At 44.3% G+C, this 17,682-nt stretch overlaps 1 protein-coding gene across 1 annotated transcript in view; it reads left to right on the top strand.

The window, feature by feature from the left end:
• CPD (carboxypeptidase D) overlaps positions 1-17,682 on the top strand; it is a 151,469-nt gene that overhangs the window by 47,919 nt on the left and 85,868 nt on the right. Inside the window, exon 3 of the mRNA XM_075335230.1 lies at positions 783-925. Within this exon, the coding sequence (XP_075191345.1) occupies positions 783-925 (143 nt within the window). The remainder of the gene's footprint in view (positions 1-782; positions 926-17,682) is intronic.

Here is a 17,682-nt window from a genome sequence, read left to right as displayed (position 1 = left end):
TGAGAAGGTGTTGTCCTAGTAGTAGACAACCCCTTTAACTATATTTGAGAAGCCTCACACAGAGGACTAGTGGCAGCAGCTGAGGAGCAAGGACTGGCAATAATAATGGTGCAGGATGTAGACCACTCTAGATGCCTCCTACATTGGCAGTATGGGGTCTCAGAATTATTCAGGATGTGAAATTAAGTGGTCTTCTGTGTCTGCGGCTGCCTCCACTCTAGTTTGTGAAACATTGGGCAGTAAGCAAAAAACCTATGATCTATTGTAGATAGCCATGTGCATTTATCACCTCTGCCTTTTTAGGGCTTATTCACACCGATTTTTATGAGTATTTAGAAGTGGTTATATCCGCAAATCAGTGCTATAAAAATGCTTCAAATACTCTTTCAATATACTTCATATTAGTTTCACTGGGAAATAACATGGGGGGGAAACAGCACTGTATGCACTATAGGTGCTTTTGCCATTAAAAACAGTCAAAAAACTTATTCAGAGTTTTTGATGCATTTTTATGTGGATTTAGGTGCAAAAGCTATTTCTAAATCTTCTTCAAAAACTCTGATCATATCATTGTAGTGCAGATTAGTAGAGAGAATTTGTACTTATCGGACCAGACATTTTTACTTTCCATATGCCATAAATGTCACACAAGGTAATATCGCTTTCATTTTTAGTGCAGCCCCTAGATTGGTTCAGAATGACAATATGGCCCTTGGAAATATAAAGGTTGTGCCCCATGCCCTATATGAATAGTAAATGCTGTTGTTCTCTGCCCTCTACAGGTGGGATGCAGGATTACAACTATCTATGGGGAAATTGCCTTGAAGTCACCTTTGAACTGTCCTGCTGCAAGTACCCGCCGGCCTCTGACCTGGCTCAGGAATGGGACAATAACAGAGAATCGCTTCTCAAGTTCATGGAAATGGTAACTTCACGCTTTTACTCTTCTTTTTTTTTTTTCCCCCTTTACTCTACAGAATGTGTCTCTATCTTGATTTTTAGTTATAGCCCATCTTAGTCATGATTAGAGATGGGTGAGCACTAAAATGCTCGAGTATCATGGATGTCATTGACTGGGCAGTTTGGCTCTCCATCCACCTACAGTCAACTATAAAGAACACTTCAAGGGGATGGGGTTATTTGGGAGTGGGGGGGGGGTGTTTATTTTCTTTTGACACACTACATTCAAAAACGTTGCTGTAACCCCAGTGAGAGCCTTTCAGAGACTGCGACTGGCTCTTCCTGGGGGGGGGACTGCACACATCATGCAGTGAAGCCAGCCTGTGCCTTGTGGTTGTTTGTTTCACGGATGAAATATCCGCGCGACACTTGGCCGAGCTCCACAAGTACTCGAGCACCCAGATGCTCGATTGAGTAACGAACAGTGCCAAGCTCGCTTACTCAACATTAGTCATAATGCCAAGATTTTATTCTCTACCGGAGTTTGCTATTGGATACAGCCAGACTCCCCATTGAGAAGGCAGAGATGGTTTATTACTATCCCTGCCTTCATTATTTTTGTGTATATCACTCTAAACAAGCCCTGTGCATACCATATAGAAGCATTGACATTGTTTCCTCCTCAGGACGCAGTGCTGGGAGAGAGCAGAAGTTATGGGGTCTTAGCTGATCCAAAACCGCAGTGCAGGCAGAAGGGTAAAATTGGCTTGTAACAGGGACGAATAGGCTAGCTACAGATATAAAAGAAATTATCAATAAAAAAAATATTTAAACGTCAAAATTCGACGCGCACCGGCCGCGATCACGGGGGGGAGGTCTGTGTGCCTGCAGTTTACAAGAAACGGGTAAGAGGGGAACAGAGAACAGGTGAGAATATTTATTTTGTGGGAACCTCACTCAAGTATAAGCCGGGGGGGGGGGCATTTTCAGCATAAAAAAAGGGCTGAAAGACTCTGCTTATACACAAGTATACACAGTAGTTATTTTAAGGCTAGAGAACAACCTCTCTACACTAACTTGGGTTAGTGGCAATGCGACGACCACATGGGCAACATCTCTAACAATTACAGGATATAAAGGAATTGCCTCCTGCACAGTCAGTTTTGATGAACGGTTAAACTCTTCTTCTTTAAGAGCAAGTGAAAAATTTTGCTGAAATAAGGTCAGTCTGTTTGCTATGGGAGTGGAATCTTTTTCCTTGCGGCAACACTCTGCCTGCTCCATGTCATCCAAATACTTTTCAAAATTAAACTCCTCATCTCATGTGGCTGAAGATACGGCAGCAGTAGCACTGGCTGACAGTGTTTCCCATCTGATAAGGCTGAAAATATGGCAGTCGTAGGCCTGGATGACACAATTCCTCTTGCTCTTTGCTGTCCTGTAGCAGCTCATTGTAACTGCTACCTGTTAGAGCTTCTTCCCCTTTTAGTAAGCTGTTGATTATACAGCAATATTCAATCACTTGAGTCCACATACACAGCTGCTAGAAGAATTGTATTTTCTAATAGCAGTGTCTTTCTCAGTTTCATTGAAGCAGCAATACCATCTGTAATTAACCCTCCTCTTTAGGACAGGTAAAATAGCAAGTTCTTCCATTCCCTTATGAGAATGCCATGAGTTAAATCCTCAGCTTGTAATTTTTTAGTCAATGTAAATGGGTGAAGATTCGATTCCTTCAATTTAGCCACCTGTGTCCATTGACCTCCATTTAGTGTTACCTGAGGGTTGGCTATGTCTACAAGAAAGGGTTTAGGCTCAAGCAATCGCTCAATCATTAAATAAGTGCTGCCCCACCGAGTGGCTTGATCGACAATTGGCCCTTTTTCAGCACGTCTCTTCAAGATGGAATCAATTTTAGGGGTTCTGGTAGCAATAACCAATTTTCTTACTTTGCCAATCAGAGTTCCAACATGTCCCTCTTGCAGACTATCACTTATTGCCAGCTGCAGCGTGTGCAACACAGCGCATGTGATAAATAGGAGAGAAATGTGAAGCAGCTTCAACAAGATCATCTAATCCTAAAGGATCATTTTGCTGTTTATTGAAAGTTTAGACATACTTTAATTAAGAAGTACTTACCCTAATCTTCCCTGTTCACTCTAGAGCTTTTTTCTGAGATGACTGCAGGCATTCTTTGTCTGTTTTTTCACCCTTATCTGTAAAGCAGGAGCTTCACTACTTATATCATGTAGCTGAAGTGTAGCACAGATTAATCTCAACTAAAGGCCCCGTCACACTAAGCAACATCGCTAGCAACATCGCTGCTAACGAACAACTTTTGTGACGTTGCTAGCGATGTTGCTGTGTGTGACATCCAGCAACAACCTGGCCCCTGCTGTGAGGTCGTTGGTTGTTGCTGAATGTCATGGGCCATTTTTTAGTTGTTGCTGTCCCGCTGTGAAGCACAGATCGCTGTGTGTGACAGCGAGACAGCAACAACTAAATGTGCAGGCAGCAGGGAGCCGGCTTCTGTGGAGGCTGGTAACCAATGTAAACATCGGGTAACCAAGAAGCCCTGTCCTTGGTTACCCTATATTTACCTTTGATACCAGCCTCCGCCGCTCTCACTGTCAGTGCCGGCTCCTGCTCTGTGCACATGTAGCTGCAGGACACATCGGGTTAATTAACCCGATGTGTGCTGTAACTAGGAGAGCAAGGAGCCAGCGCTAAGCATTGTGCGCTGCTCCCTGCTCTGTGCACATGTAGCTGCAGCACACATCGGGTAATTAACCTGATGTGTGCTGTAACTAGGAGAGCAGGGAGCCAGCGCTCAGTGTGCGCTGCGCCCTGCTCTCTGCACGTGTAGCTTTGTGCGGTGGTAACCAAGGTAAATATCGGGTTGGTTACCCGATATTTACCTTAGTTACCAAGCGCAGCATCTTCCACGCGGCGCTGGGGGCTGGTCACTGGTTGCTGGTGAGCTCACCAGCAACTTGTGTAGCCACGCTCCAGCGATCCCTGCCAGGTCAGGTTGCTGGTGGGATCGCTGGAGCGTTGCAGTGTGACATCTCACCAGCAACCTCCTAGCAACTTACCAGCGATCCCTATCGTTGTTGGGATCGCTGGTAAGTTGCTTAGTGTGACTGGACCTTAAGCCTAGATCCTTTGATCAGGAATAGAACAGAGACATTTATAGGACATTGCATAACTTTCCCAAATTCTTATGAAAAAATATTCATCACATACTGAATTGAGTCGGTCTACTTTATTCAGACTCCACGACTCAGACTCCACAGTCATCCCACCCCCCCATTACTAACCCTGTAAGTAAGAAAAAATACACAGAAAAAAATCCTTTCTTTAAAAAAACAAACACAAAGAAAACAACAAAAACCTCTTACTCCACTTTATTAGCCCCCAAAACAGCCCTGCAGGTCCGATGTAATCCGGACACGAGGTCTCATGACGATCCCGACACTTCTACATCTGACGTTGCACTGCAGTCACATTACAAAACAAAACATGACCGCTCACTGCGGCATCAGGGGCACACTGACTGAGCCACAGCTGTGAGTGGTAATGTCAGTAAGATCACCTGGCGTCATAGCTGGCTGTTCCTCCTACAGTACCCCAGCTGTGACCTCAGGTAAACTGACCGGAGGTGAACTCAGTGACCTCACCTCAGGTGAAGTAATTGAATTAATGTTGTATTTCCGGATTTGTCAATGTGCGCACATTGAGTATTTGGTTGCAGACATGTCTGCACCAAATCTGCATATCCTGGCAGAAAAATACACTGAAACTGCATAGAAAAATTCAATCTGTTTTGGTGTGGGTGTTTTTTTTTTTGTTTGTTTGTTTTTTGCCAGGAGATGCAGATTTGGTGCAGATACTGTATGTCTGCAACCAAATACTCAATATGCACACACTGTCTCACCTGAGGTCACACCTGGAGTACCATGGGACTCCAAACTGTGACCTCAAGTGAACTCCTTACCTCCATACCGGATTACCACATTTTTTTCCTCGTTGAATTGTATTAGCGCCGGATTGTGCCTGATGCCCTTGCGTTGCATCCATAGTGCGCTGGATCTGGCGAAATTTGTGTCCAGCAGCCGGAAAAGACGCAGCCTGCAACATTTTTTGACTGCGGCAAAAAAACGGACTATGCCAAATCCGGCGACATGTACAATGAAAGCCTATGGGCGCCGAATCTATCCTAATGCGGCATACAATGTATTACAGTGCCGGATTCAGTTTTTTGCTACGGAGTATGCTCAGTAGCACATCGGATCCGTCCAAAAACTGAAGGAACTGATGGAAAAAACTGATGCAACTGATCCGTTTTTTCGTCTGATCCGTTGCATTAGTTTTAACACCGGATTGTGCCTGACAGCAAAAACCGGATGTGTGAAAGTAGCCTAATCCTGCGCCCTCTGTTGGCAGGAAGTCACCAGCCAGCAGGGCCCAGGAGCCACTCATCATGCGCTATATGCCGGCAGGATATCACCAGCGCTCCTCCACACGGGGATGACCGCGCCCAGGAGCTGTTCACTAGGCACCCTCTGCCGGCAGCACTCAGCAGCCCTCCTCTCCGCAGTTCGTACCAGACCATGCGTGCCCAGGAACCGCGCGGTGATTACTCCTGTGCAGCAAAAACTGAACCAGCTACTACACCTGAACAAGCGCTGTGGGTGCTATTACATTTGGTGATTGTGGTTTTACAATTACGTCACATGACGCTATGGAAGTTAAGTCATATTACCACATCCACACTACTGCTACAAGGAAGTCACAGAAAATGAATCGCCATGTAGTCCCATGCGTAAAGGGGTCAAGCACATAGAAATTGAGGCTCATGCGCGGCTGTAGGTTCATTTAAAACCACACGGCTGCCAACTCTCTTTACTACCCCAAGATGGCAGCTCAGTCCCATCCAACACTCGGCGGAGGGTGCCGGTACACCCGATCTGTCTGCCATGGTGTGGTCTGTACTCACACCTTTAGGAAAGGATTAAAGTGCTAAGACGTATGGAAGGTGCTTTTAAAACAAACACTTCTGCTTATTAAACTTTGTGTTGCCTACGAGGCTGATTACCACTGCTGCCTAGCTTGTAAGTGCTGCACTGAAATTGACAGGGATCGCAGGAGTGCAAAGCAGTGCTGACAATCTCAATAGAACAGAGGTCTGCCATGTTGGGGCCTTGTAGCAGCAGTGGTCTGTGTCTAAAGCAATAAGCTGTAAACAAAGGAGAATTGGTAATATCCCAAGAACGGCAGAAAATTTTAATAAAAACATGGTTGAAAAGTTGCTGAAGACAACAGGGAAGCTTAGTCAGAAAGGCGAGTCCTCGGCAGCTTGTTCCCTGCAGCTTTTCTCCTGCAGCTTCTCCTCTGCAGCTTTTTTCCCGGGAGCTTCTCCCCTCCTCCCTGGCACCTTCTTCCCAGCAGCTTCTCCCTGCCACAGTCTCTTCTGCAGCTTCTCTCCGGCAACTTCTCCACCGCACACTGACCTTGAGTAGCAGCTTGGATGTCTTAGATGCCATGGTCCCTTTTGACTGTAGTATCTGAGATTAATGGACATGTATGAACTTATCTCTTTCTTGGCCAATGACAGACATGGCGGTTTTATTTTATCAAATTTGATTTTACAGTCGTGTAATAATGATGATCTCTTCTGGCGAAGGGGTCCGGCCCATCACCTCCACTGATCAACTGTTTGCAGCGGCCAGATGTCACCAGTGTGATGGAGCTGATCATCCACTGTCCTCTGGGGCCACAGATCAGCTAATATTCCTGTAATAAGGCCTGATCTGCAGCACCCAATATCGTCCGCTAAACTGTGAACGGAGCGGGGACGTTCAGCTCCTGAACACTGTGCACATTCAGCCTCTGCGAAGCTGAGTAGTAGAGGTGCCGACTACAGGATATATATATTATAATTAGTGTGTGTAGTAATATATATTTTGGGTTCTTTGTGTTGTTTTTTTTGTTAAATGACCCTATATTGTCCCTGTGATAGTGGGATATGGGGGAGGTGTATCTTGCTGTACAGATTCCTATATTAAGCTTGGTTCACTGTCTTATTTGTACTGCTTCTGTGTACATTTCTATTGTTTGTAAGTAATCATCCCCCATAGTGCTAGGTTATAGCCTCTTGAGGCGCTTCTGTCCCTGGGTGTGGCCTAGAGTCCACCTACTGTAAACTCTCTGCTTACCTGGGAGATTCAATCAGTCTGTTGGGAACTTGAATAGAGAAGGAAGAAGATTGAACCTCTGAGGGTAGCTGTGGCTTCTCAGGGAGACCTGGACATTTATTGCTTAACGGACTATATTTGTGTTACTGGACTAATTTCACACTCTGTTTTGTGGATTATTTTATGGACCGTTTTTTGATTTGCTTGGAATAAATGCTCTTTGGATTGTACCGCCATCTCTCGCTCTGTTGATTGTGTGATATGGGAGAAGGACCCCGTGACAGTCCCCTCATCTGACAGGCTTCAGTGTTTAAAATAGTAAGCGCTAGGGGGCTGCAAATGGAAGTTAAATGGTACTAAGAGCAGCGTAGTTATACACACCATGTTTCCTGAAGGATCACACTGCAAGTCATATTCTTTTCTGGGCCCGCATGTTAAGGTTTACCAGCATTCACTGCTTTCCCTGCCTACCCTCTGTGTCTGCGTCTGATTGGTTGCAGTACGTTTGTTGTATGGTAGTGTAAAAAGAAATAAAAAAATAAAGGATGTGTGCTGCAACCATATTTTGATAGCCAGAGCTGGTAAAACCATTCGGGTTCGCTCATCCCTACTCTGAAGGAGCCCACTGGCCACTTTTGTCCTTGTCGACAAGTTTTTTTTTTTTTTTTTTTATTTAAAGGAATCTAAGGAATGTCATGCAAACCAAAATGTGTGCGCACGCTGAATCCTTGTGGTGACCACAAAGATGCACGTTTTTGGCTGCAAAAACGCATCCAAAAACTGCATGTGTTTTGCTGTATTTTTACCGCAATTTTGCTAATGTGTTCGTCAAATCTATTGATAGAAAGAATAGATTAGATAGCAAGAAAGAAGAACTTATAGAATAGAAAGAAATAACAGAATATCCCGATAAATAGAGCAATAGCTAGCTAGGCCAGCTGTTTACATTTTTTGGTAAAAAAAAAAAAGACATGTGGCCCCCCCCTATTTTTCATATCCAGCACAGGAACAGCAGCAGGTTTAGGCTGCAACCCTCGGCTGTCTGCTGTACCTTGGCTAGTTATGCAACATAGAGGGGATCCCACACTTTTTTTTTTTTTTTTTAAATTGTTTGATTTATTTAAAAAAAAATAAAAAATTATTTGTACTCTGCTTTTTCCGTTGCACTGGTGCAGTAGCAGTCGGGGTGATTAGCAGTTAATGGCAGCCCATAGCGGCCACTAAGTCCTAGATTAGTGATGGGCAGGCGTCTGAGACCCCTCCCTCTACCACCCCCACCCCATCACTAATCTGTAAGTGAAAGTAAACCCAAATACCCAAAAATGCTTTGACATAAAAGACAAAATAGCACCCTCTTTCACCACTTTATTAACCCCAAAAACAACCTGCAGGTTTCATGTAATCCACACAAGGTCCCACGATGCTTCCACCTCTGCTGTATGTGATGCTCACAGCGAGCGCCATAGAATGATTTCCCGCTGTTACATCCACGCTGCGACTGAAGTGAGCCAGGCGATCTGCAGGACCGCCCATCCGCCTGTGATTGGAAGCATGAGACATGCTGTTACTCAGCGTGGGGTCTCGTCTGACTTCAACTAATCACAGACGTTGGGGGAAGCTGTGGATATGTAATGAGGCTAATGAGCAGCCTGAGAATGAGAGGCTGCGAAAGCAGTGTGACAGCCACCCCGGTGATTGGTGAGTATGAAGCACTTGCTCCTACCCTTTTGCGCTAAATTCTGGTCCCCATAGTTTAGTTTTAGCCAGGATCAATTTCCACTGATCCCAAGTTGGCGGAGGATTAATCTGCGATTCCTCCTATCACTAGTGAGAAAAGCAGGGACGAAACTGAAAAAGAACTGACATGGTGCATCTTTGTGGTCACCACAAAGATGCAGCCAAAAAAACTGCAATGTGTGGACAGCAAAAAAAGAGCTTTATTCCTCCCGACAGCCTCAGGCCTTCAGTTATAGGGTGCGACCTCAGTCAGTGCATCAGTGTAGAGTCCGGCTGCCGGTGTCGGGTCGTGGTTACATACTCCGCTCACTATGCACGGAATGGTGACTGAAGATGCTCCTGCCACATGTCTATGACTGAAAGCCCAAGGCTGCCTGGAGCAATAAAGTTCATTACCTCCTGGCAGTGGGTCTCTCAGTGTGGTGGCTGCATGGTGTCAGAATGCTAGTAACCTGCAGATTAATCCCATTTCTGCTGATTTAATGTAATTTCTTTCCTGTTTATGCTGAATAATCATCATAGTCCTTCCTCTGAATGCGGAAATCTCTGCTTTACTTACATAATTGACTCATTGTGTACTTATTCTAATATTACACAGAGGTTAGGAATTTTGAGAAACCTGGTCTTATAGGATGCTTTAATACGTAGACTTTCGTAGTTAGACTGAATAAACAGATATTGAAAGGCGAAAATGAGCAGATCCTATTTCATATTCAGAAAATGTATTTTAATACAATGCAAATCCTTAGTGTGACAGTATTGACTACGAAGCACATACAGCTGCACTCTAAAATGCTAACAATGAAAAAGTGAACTCTGGCATTGCATTAATAGGAATATTTGAAAAAAAAAGAGATGTTTAGCTTATGTATTGGCCAATTTATGTGAGCCCGGTCACCAACAGCAAGGTAATCTCTGTATACCGGGAACGTAACTTGAAATGTCACTAGCTGGGTAAAAAAACCCTCCATGTCTGGGCAAAATGCCACTATCTGGGTCTCCATGTCACAGTATTGATGATGGTCACTGTAGTCCATATGACACACACTGCAGTCACAACATACATAGGTAGATTATCTCTGTATACGTTCACTTCATTTGGTCATTGCACATTTTACAGATTACCTAATTATCTGTTTAAAGGAAACCTCCGTTTTTCGGCCTATAAGCTGCGACCACCACCAGTGGGCTCTTATATACAGCATTCTAACATGCTGTATATAGGAGCCCAGGCTGCTGTGTAGAACATAAACACTTTATAATACTTGCCTAAACGGTCGCCGCGATGGATGTTTCAGATGGGTGTCTCCGTTCTCCGGTGCCGGCGCCTCCTCTTTCGGCCATCTTCGTCCTCCATCTTCTGAAGCCGCGGTGCATGACACGTCCAACGTCATACAGTCTCGCCGGCATTCGGGTCCTGCGCATGCGCACTTTGATCTGCGCTGAGCAGGGCAGATCATAGTATTGTATTGTGCATGCGCGGGAGCGGCGAGTGTGTATGACAGACGCGTCATGCACACAGGCTTCAGAAAGAGGAGGAAGATGGCCGAAAGAGGAGGCGCCGACACTGGAGGGCGAAGATGCCAATTTTAGCCGCAGCGACAGTTTAGGTGAGTATTATAAAATGTTTATGTTCTACACAGCGGCTTGGGCTCTTATATACACATGTTAGAATGCTGTATACAAGAGCCCACTGGTGGTGGCCGCAGCTTATAGGGCCCAAATCTGGTGACAGGAAACATACTGATGGATTCAATGTTCCAAGCTCGCCCAGTCTTCACATGTCGCCAATACTCCCTGGTCCCTACTTTAGGTTGCAACAAAAGACCAAAAGGATATAGTATCAGGGGTATCAACTATTAAACCAAACAAAAAAACTCCTAACAAAAATGTTTACTTTATTTTTATATCAATTGACCTCTTCACGACCATGGACGGATATATCCGTCATGGAGCGTGTCCCGTTAAGCCCCGCTCCCTGCCGCGGGCAGGCGGCGGCGATCGGCACACATATCAGCTGTTTTCAACAGCTGACATGTGTGCCTGCTAGCCGCAGCCATTAACCCCTTAAATCTTGCTGCCAAAGTCTGGCAGCAAGATCTAAATGCACGCGGCCATGTTTTTTACTTACCGCCGCCCCTACCGGACGTCACGTGCGTGATCACGGGACTATCGGTGGTTGCCATCGTAGCACAGGGTCATGTGATGACGCCTGCAGCTATGATGTTTCACTTTCGTTTTCCCTCGGCACGGAGCAGAGGGAAAAAGAAAGTGACTGAATCTGCTGTTTACAGCTGTATAGCTGTGATCAGCAGATAGATAAGAGCGATCGGATTGCTGATCGCTATAGCCCCCTAGGGGGACTAGTAAAATAAAAAGTAAAAAAATTTTTTTAAAAAAATAAAAAAAAACCCCTAAAGTTCAAATCACCCCCCTTACCTCCCATTGAAAATTAAAGGGTTAAAAAATAAATATACACGTATTTGGTATCGCCGCGTTCAGAAATGCCCGATCTATCAAAATATAAAATCAATTAATCTGATTGGAATTTTTTTGCCACTACGCCATTTACCAAACGCCAAAATTATGTTTTTGGTCGCCGCAAGTTTTACGCAAAATGCAATAACAGGTGATCAAAACGTAGCATCTGCGCACAAATGGTACCATTAGAAACGTCAGCTCGAGACGCAAAAAATAAGCCATCACTGAGCTATAGATCCCAAAAAATGAGAACGCTATGTGTTTCGGAAAATGGCGCAAAACGTGCGCCACTTTTATTGGACAAACTTGTGAATTTTTTTTAACCCCTTAGATACAAGTAAACTTATACAGGTTTGGTGTCTACAAACTCGCACCGACCTCAGGCATCATACCCACACATCAGTTTTACCATATAGTGAACACCGTGAATAAAACATCCCAAAAACTATTGTGCGATCACACGTTTTTTTTTTTTTTTTTTTTTTTTGCAATTTTCCAGCATTTGGAATTTTTTTTGCTGTTTTCCAGTACACCATATGGTAAAACTTATGGTTTCATTTAAAAGTACAACTTGTCCCGCAAAAAAACAAGCCCTCATATGGCAAGATTGACGGAAAAATAAAAAAGTTACGGCTCTCGGAAGAAGGGGAGCAAAAAACAAAAATGCAAAAACGGAAAGTGCCCCGGGGCTGAAGGGGTTAAAAAGGTTATTCATGCAACCAGAGACACACAATGTGCATATAGTGTTAGATACACCGGATGGAAAGTGTAAGGGTAATTGTATCTAGGGGCCGTGCAGATCAATGGTAAATAAACCTAATAGATTGAGATGCTGGACCCTAGGGGATATGACTCACCCTTAATTGGTCCCTGAATAGCAATGGGGCTTTAAGTACCCTAACTTTCTTGTTGCCTTACAAGGGATACAATAAGGGCAGCCGCCGTGGAATGGGGGCACCAAGAAAGTTAGGGTGCTTAAAGCCCCATTGCTAGGCAGGGACCAATTAAGGATGAGTCATATCCCCTAGGATATTGATATAGAAATAAAGTATACCCTATTTTAGGTTGTCATTCATGATGGGCGAATAGTAACTATTCGTGTTGGGATTATTCATAACGAATCCCAAAGTAATATCCCGGTATTTGTCACAAATAATTAACCTAATGCAAGTCAGTGGGGAACCCGAGCATTTTTCTTGTTGTGACAAATACAGGAATAGTACTCGATACTCAGTAAGCATTATCCGAACACAAATGGTTACTATTCGCCCATCACTATTTGTCATCAGTGCTGTGTATCTGTACTCTGTGCGTTGCTGTGACAGACATGGGGGCTAAGCTAGAAGAGTCAGCCAGCCCCCTTTATACTCACATGCTAAAGGAACCTCTGTCCTCTATTTTCTTTGATGGTATTATTATTTTATTATAGCGCAATTTATTCCATGGCGCTTTACAAGTGAAAGAGGGTATACGTACAACAATCATTAACAGTACAAAAACAGACTGGTATAGGAGGAGAGAGGACCCTGCCCGCGAGGGCTCAGTCTACAGGGAATGGGTGATGGTACAATAGGTGAGGACAGAGCTGGTTGCGCAGTGGTGTACTGGACTGAGGGCTATTGTAGGTTGTTACCTTGTTGGAAGAGGTGGGTCTTGAGGTTCCTCTTGAAGCTTTCCACGGTAGGGGAGAGTCTGATGTGCTGAGGTAGAGTGTTCCAGAGTATGGGGGAGGCACGGGAGAAATCTTGTACGCGATTATGGGAAGAGGAGATAAGAGCGGGTATGGGTCCTGGTGAGTGGATCTTACCATTCCTGGAATGTTTTTAAGTGCAACTACTCTACATTATTCAACATTATAATGGACAATTGCTATGTAAGTGATTATTATATATCATCTTCAAGTTTCGGTCTCTGCATATTGAGGTAAAAATTGAATTTACATTTCAGGTTGTTCTCGTACATATGACCTGTGTAGATGTTCTATGGCTTTTTCTACACTGTAGTGGGAAACACTAGCTGGAGTGATAGACTTGACTTATTTGTTAGGTCTCTCTTCACGTGTCCAGTAGATATTTCCAGTGTCTGGTTCAATTATAGGGATTCTAAAATTGGAAGAAAAAAAATTCGCCTTTAGGACTCATCCATTTAAATGGGAACAGAAGTGTCACAAAACATCTTCCATGTTCCTAATTTCTATCTATTTTTTTAGTCTGTGTATATTATTGTTTGTAGAGTTAAAAAAAACAGAACAAAAAACAGATGACAAAAAGGATCCTAGAAGCCCAGACACTGGAGATGTTCAGAGATGCCTCTAGTAGAGCAGATCCATTACAGACCTGTACAAAAACGGTTGCAAAAAGAAAACCAGTGTCAGATTATACAGATGTTGAATTTTTGGTTGGTTTCCTCTTTGCATCTGTTTTTTTCTTTATTAGTGGATTAATTTATTCATTTTAATACTGCATCCATTATAAATAGATGACAACTGGACATGTGAACAGAGCCTAGAGCCATGCAGATTAGTCTAGCGCCAGCCGAACCCTCCGATGTTGGCCAGTAATCCAATGTGTATAGCGGCTTTCTGACTCTCCCAAACGATGATGACGGGGCGTGAAGGACCAGGTGAGCGCTATTTTCAGGTGGCTGAGTCTTTTTTGTTCAGATGTGACTGTCTTTGATAACAGAGGAGCACTTGGATGTATATGGGGGACTAAGGAGGGAGCTGTTAGCCGAACAGTTTTGTCAGACCGTTTTCTATTGTTTGTGGGGCTTAACTCATTGCTCCATGGGAGTCCGGTCACGTCTGACTATAGCTGATATCCAATATTTCTGTCCATTTTCTGCTAAGACCGATTCTTTTTAATCTCTTTATTAATGACCTTGTGGGTGAGATTGATAGTAAAGTGTCAGTCTTTGCTGATGACACCAAACTATGTAGGATATTAAAAACTGACCTTGATAGTAAAATATTACAAAACAATCTGGATAAAATGTCAGAATAGGCAGACACTTGGCAAATGAGATTTAATGTTGATAAATGTAAAGTAATGCACCTAGGACGGAGTAATCCTATTGCTGGATATACATTAAATGGAAGTAAACTCTGGACAGGAGAAGGACTTTGGTATCCTGGTTGCAAATAAGCTGAGCAGCAGCACTCAATGTCAAGCAGCAGCTGCTAAAGCAAATAAGATTTTAGGGTGTATAAAAAGAGAGATTAGATCCCGTGATCCCAACGTATTATTATCCCTCTATAAATCACTTGTAAGGCCACATCTGGAATATGGGATCCAGTTTTGGGCTCCACATTTTTAAAAAGGACATTCAGAAGTTAGAATCAGTTCAAAGGCGAGTAACTAGACTACTACAAGGAATGGAGGCCTCACATATGATGAGAGGTTGAAAAAGTTGGATTTGTTTAGCTTAGAAAAAAGATGTCTGAGAGGAGATCTCATTTATATGTATAAATACATGTGTGGTCAATATAAAGGACTGGCACATGATTTATTCCTTCCAAAGACAGTACTAAGGACCAGGGGGCACTCACTGCGAGTGGAAGAAAAGAGATTCCGACAGCTAAATAGGAAAGGGTTCTTTACAGTTAGAGCAGCCAGACTGTGGAATGCCGACCACAAGAGGCAGTAATGGCAGATACTATAACAGCTTTTAAAAAAGGGCTGGATGATTTCCTCAGAACACACATTGTTGGTTATAAGTGATTTAATGACAAAATGTAGAACTGGTGGAGGAAGGTTGAACTAGATGGACCTAGGTCTATTTTCAACCTATGTAACTATGTGTACTCTTGTTGTTTTCGTTCTGTCCATTCACAATAGACTTACTATCCACCGAAGGATCTCTGCATGCTGAAAACATTCCTTTAGGTGGTCACTTGGAGACGTTGGCCTTGTGACCTTTTCCTGTAGTAGTGCCCTCCAGCGCCTCCTTACTCTCCAGTCTTGCAGAATTTCGGCTGAGGCACTGGTGTGACTTTCCTTCTGACTCTTCCTGTTATGACTAGTGCTGGTGAGACCTCCTCTGCCTCTCATGTTATGACCAGTATTGTTATCTGAGCCATTTCTAGATTGTTGTGAAAATAGATGGTAATTTAGCATCAGACGGACGATCTACAAAGTAATTGTTTTGGTTTATAAAAGGAAACCACTTACCCGTAATTGACTGTCGCACTAGTGAAGCTAACTGCTGTGGTGGAGAACTGGAAACCTTTGTATTTGTTATCTCTGGCATCCCGGAGGTTGTGCCGTCACCAATCTGGTATTTGGGGAAATCTGATGAATGTTTTGGACTTCAGTTTCCCTCCAAAAAGGGACAGTCTGTGTATTCCATAGAAGAATATTGACCCATTAGAAGAACAATCTGCTCTAATCTATTTCAAAATGTGTCCCTTTAAGGCTATGTGCGCACGTTGTGTTCTGTGCAGTGCGGAAAAGAACGCCCCCTCAGAACTGTAAACACTGCGTTTGTGAAAAAAATGCATCCAAAACGCATGCATTTTTTGCAGTGCGGTCCCACGGCAATTGAGCTCTGCTACTTGCCCGCTGACCGCAAACAGAGTCACGCGATAAGATTGAACTCGGATGAACTTCACCTGACTTCATTGTCATACCACGGCTCTGTCTGTGTCGCGTCCTGATTAGCGGTCACCCGTGAAGGACTCACCGGTGACTGCAAATTCCCTGAGTGACTGAAGTGAGCAGCGCGATCTGCGCTGCCGTCACTCAGGTTACCCACGGCCAGCTGGATTCCTCCACCCGAGACCGCAACTCAACTGTGACGTCATCGCTGATCGTGCAGCTCGCTTCAGTCACTGGGGCGACTTGCCGTCACAGTTGGAGGATCCAGCGGGTAACCTGACTGATGTCATCGCTGATCGTGCGACTCACTTCAGTTGCTGCGTGGAGCTGACAGAGAGCGGTCTGGTCTGTGACCGCTCCTGTCAGCTTGATGTAGTCAGCTTCATGTAGCAGATCTGAGAGCGTCGTGGGACATTGGGTGGATTACGCCGGACCTGGATGGGTATTTGGGGGTTAATAAAGTGGTGAAAGAGGGTGTTTTTTTTTGTCTTTTATTCCAAGTAAAGGATTTTTTCGGGTGTATGTGTTTATTTTCTTTAACTTTACAAGTTAATTATGGAAGGTATCTCGGGGAGACGCCTGCCATGATTAACTTAGGACTTAATGGCGACTATGGGCTGCTGCCATTAACTCCTTATTATCCCGATTGCAACCGCACCAGGGCAATTCGGGATTCGCCTCCCGGCACATGCGGTACCGCAGGTAACATGCAGTGGTGCAGGACCATTCTTTCTTGTTTGTTCAATTCGGGATGAGCCAGGTAGAGTCCCGGGACTGTCGCATCTAATCGATGCGGCAATTCCTGGCGGCTGCTGGCTGATATTGTTAGGCTGGGGGGTTCCCAATAACGTGGAGCTCCCCATCCTGAGAATACCAGCCTTAAGCCGTGTGGCTTTACCCTGGCTGCTATCAAAATTGAGGGGGACCGCACGTCTTTTTTTTTTTTTATTTATTTTACTGCACGATATAGACCCACCCACTGGCGGCTGTGATTGGTTGTAGTGATACAGCTGTAACTCAGCGTGGAGGCGTGTCTGACTGCAACCAATCATAGGCGCCGGTGGGCGGGGAAAGCGTGGAATACGAGATTGAATAATGAGTGGCCGCCATTTTCAAAAGAGGAAAAGCCGCCGGAGCTTTGTGACAGCTGTGCAGCGCCACGCTGGTGATCGGTGAGTATGATGAGAAAGGGGGGAGAGACCGACAGAGAGAGACAGACAGACAGAGCGACCAACTGACAGAGAAAGAGACCGACAGACAGAGGGGATTGACCGACATACACAGACAGAGATTGACTGACATCGACAGAGAGAGACTGAAAAGACCTGCTTTTTACTTGTCAAAAAAGCATGCGGAACGCAACAAAAATGCAGTCCAAGTGCATTTTGGTTGCATTTTGACCCACATCGATTTCAGTGGGTGGAGAACGCAGGTACAATGCACAAAAGAAGTGACATGCTGCTTTTTTTTCCGCAGCAATTTTATGCATCCAAAACGCTGCGTTTAAAAACGCAGCGTGCGCATTGAATTTTCGGACTTTTCATAGACTTTGCTGGGGAAGCAGAATGCATGCAATTTGGCACTGAAACGCTGTAGTTCACAACGCAGTGTTAATGCGGGAAAAAACGCTACGTGCCTAAGGCTAAGTTCACACACTGCGTTTTTTTGACGCTGCGTTTTTGTGCGTTTTTGCGGTGAACAATGCCATTAAAGATTGTTGAAAAAAGGTCTGATGTCATTTCCTTCTTCAATATGTTCTTCAGTCTCCACTA

This window comes from Anomaloglossus baeobatrachus, chromosome 2 (assembly GCF_048569485.1).
Source record: "Anomaloglossus baeobatrachus isolate aAnoBae1 chromosome 2, aAnoBae1.hap1, whole genome shotgun sequence".
Classification (NCBI taxonomy): domain Eukaryota; kingdom Metazoa; phylum Chordata; class Amphibia; order Anura; family Aromobatidae; genus Anomaloglossus; species Anomaloglossus baeobatrachus.
The sequence above is the reverse complement of the archived record's forward strand: the minus strand, read 5'-3'. Positions and strand labels throughout refer to the sequence as shown.